The sequence below is a fragment of the Boleophthalmus pectinirostris genome, unplaced genomic scaffold, assembly GCF_026225935.1.
Source record: "Boleophthalmus pectinirostris isolate CB_2022bp ecotype Guang Dong unplaced genomic scaffold, ASM2622593v1 HiC_scaffold_8, whole genome shotgun sequence".
NCBI classification, from domain to species: Eukaryota; Metazoa; Chordata; class Actinopteri; order Gobiiformes; family Gobiidae; genus Boleophthalmus; species Boleophthalmus pectinirostris.
Window position 1 is genome coordinate 4,129,138 of NW_026571515.1, and position 3,100 is coordinate 4,132,237.

At 37.9% G+C, this 3,100-nt stretch overlaps 1 protein-coding gene across 1 annotated transcript; it reads right to left on the minus strand.

Annotated features, from left to right (window-relative positions):
- Positions 1 to 1,329: 1,329 nt before the first annotated feature.
- On the minus strand, positions 1,330 to 2,629 carry LOC129412296 (L-selectin-like). Its single transcript, XM_055165627.1, has 4 exons — positions 2,626 to 2,629; positions 2,095 to 2,445; positions 1,898 to 1,983; positions 1,330 to 1,455 (listed from the first exon to the last, which is right to left on the minus strand). Exons 1-4 carry the CDS (start codon positions 2,627 to 2,629, stop codon positions 1,330 to 1,332), a joined length of 567 nt encoding a protein of 188 aa, XP_055021602.1.
- Positions 2,630 to 3,100: the final 471 nt, after the last annotated feature.

The following is a 3,100-nucleotide window of genomic DNA, read 5'->3' on the forward strand; positions in this document are numbered from 1 at the left end:
ACACAAAATAAAATTATGAAAGCATTGGAATCAAAACTGTGCAGTGATTGATGCTTTAGATGCAATTTCCTTGTTTACAATGACAATAAAATCTTGAATCTTGATCATGCAGGTCAGCTCGTGTTGTGTGTTAAAGTCAGATGTGTCCTTAGATGGTTGAGATGTACAGAGCAGAGGAGGAACAGTGAATATTTGCTACAGAATCCTTTTTTATATATAAATGGAACAGTTGTACAATTAGCCAGTATTCCTGATGGACGCTTTAGGGATGCACCGATCCAGGTTTTTCAGTTTTGATAACTATACTGTCCTTAAGTATCTGCCAGTATTAGATATTTACTGATACAAGTGTAGAGACTGAAAATGGCATGTTTTCCTCTAAAAATACAGTTAACTAATTGCAAAATTACTGTATTTTTTGGACTATAAGTGGCACTTTTTTCATAGTTTTGGTGTTTTCTATGACTTATACACCGGTGTGACTTATATGTTAACATTTTCACACTGAAGCATGGAGAGGCTCTAGTCTTGTGTGTGAGTATCTGCTGCTCCTGTTCCTCCTGTACCACTGTCACTTGGCTCTACTGCACATGTCTCCTGCAGAAAGAGCCTCTGTCCTGCTGAAAGTCGTGAAATATTCAGTCGAAAACGATAATTGACCAACAGAATGAAAGTTTGGAGTGAGCGAGAAATTTGTGATAGCAGGAATATGCACCATGAAACTTTCCTGAAATCACTGGATGGATGGACAAAGCCTGAACTTCAGTGACACTGAAACCATCCTGTCGGGATTCAGAAAGACCAGAATAATTCTAACTGGAACTGATGCTGAGTCTGACAACAGCGACACAGAAGAGGAAGCGGCGCTCTGTTTACCTCTGGAGGTCGAAGCCGAGTTGTTTCTGAAGTGACACCGAGGATGAAGAATTGAATGGATTTAGTGATTTGAAGTGAGATGGAGAGTTTGGTAAACTTGTTCTGTTGTTTATGTTATAGTTTATCTGAAGAACTGTTCATATGTGACGTTAACAGTCTGTTGTTCTCTCGTCTATTGTTTTTACTACAACTTGACTTGCAAGATGAAATGTCGGTTCCTGGTCTCTGATTTTATAAAATACATTTCCCACAAAAAATGCGACTTATATATGGGTTTTTTTCTTCTTCATTACACATTTTTTGGCTGGTGCGACTTATAGTCTGAAAAATACAGTAATTTGATTGTGCTGTGTAACTGTTAGAGCTTTGTACGAGTTCATGTGAGACTTCCTGGGCCAATCAGGGTATCGACTAAACCGATATCATGGAACTGATATCCGATACTGCAAATTTTCAGCTCACTACTGTTTCCTCTCTGATAGTTTTGTCTGTTTTGTTAAAAACATTTCCATCGGTGTCCTTAGTCCAGCTGAGTTTGAGCAGTTCAGTGGCGTTGGCGTTCTCCAGGTATTGTTTGATCTAAAAAAAAAAAAGAAATATGGTGGAGCTGTGACATTTGTGGCAATCAAAACCATATTTGAATGTTTTAATATGAAAACTCTGTAGTTTAAAGTAAATCAGACTGTGCTGTTACATGCAGCAGGAATCTGTGCACAGGGAAATTCTCCAGATGAATCATGAATTATTAAAATGACTCACATTTAATATGATCAGTACAGTTTATTGATTTGTTTTAATATTCTTAGTATATGATTTCTGATATTCCAGATGCATTTATGGAATCTTTGACCACGTCACTTCGACTGTAGTTCTTGAGTTTACATGTATTTTGATAAATCAGTTTAAATTTGTACATGTAAATGTACTGACTGTAGTTTATTGTACTAGAGTTCAGTCTGCAGAGTACTACAGGTCCCACTGACAAATAATAATAACCATCACAGGCTTTGATTAGACTCACCTGCTTCAGCACTTGATCTGTCACCACAGGTTCATTTGGATTTGCAGAGGTTGTTTTCAGCTGTAGCTTTATTCTGTATCTCTTTACTAAAACAGAACAGAAGAAATGTTGAATTTTAATATGACGTAAAACTACCCACATCAGTTAAGGTTAGTTTTTGAAATAAAAATAAAATTTCTGTAATGCAGGATCCACACCAGGCTGGCCGTAACAGATAAAAGGCCTCATCTTGTCACAGTTCCAGTCCTCCCATGTTCCTCCGTCCTCGAAGTTTGCCACCACACACTGCTCACGCCAGTCTTTATTGTTGGGCTGCACTGGAGCTTGGGTTTTCCAGTAGGAGAAAGTGGAGTTGTTTCCATCCAGCCACGTCCAGGACTGCCTCCTGAGGCCGATCCAGACATTGCCGGAGGGGGTCAGGGCTTGGATTTGGCTGTTTTGGGTTGCGTCTTTCACACTGGCCAGGTCCGTGTGGTGCAGCCTGCAGTACTGCTGAGCCTCTTCCCAGGTGAAGACATCAGTAGTGCGCACAAACGTCTCTGAGGATCCTGGGATGTAACAGAAACAGTTTGAGTTGCAGAAATGTAATTTTGGCAAAAGGGACTAACTTGCCACATTTTTATTTCACCTTGATTTTCAGGGTATCTATAAAATTAAGCCTTTGTGGGCTGAACATTTTGTTTTGACTCCATTAAAAGAGGTGACATCCTTTTGTTCCTAAGACATACCCATATATATATATATATATATATATATATATATATATATATATATATATATATATATATATATATATATATATATATATATATACACACACATATATATATTATGTCTATTAAGTCTTTGTCTGTTCATTGTCCAGAGATCTTCAAATGTGTTGGGATGTTTTACTTTCAGTGCAGCATCACAAACAGGCTTAGTGCCACCTGCTGGTTCATTTTATATCTATATGTCATGACCAACACAGGCTGGAACTGTCTCCACAGATACATTTATTTAAAGATGTGCTAATGGAAATAGCAAGACTGTGGTGTACACAGTAATATAAAAAGCCACAAAACTGCGGATTTAAGGCCCTTCGATGATTTGTTTCGATGATGTGTTTTTAACCCTCAGGGGTTCCAGTGGACATTTTTGTGCATTTAGCCATTTTCTTTTTTTTTTTATTTCATCAGCCCAAAGCTAATTTTAAACACACCA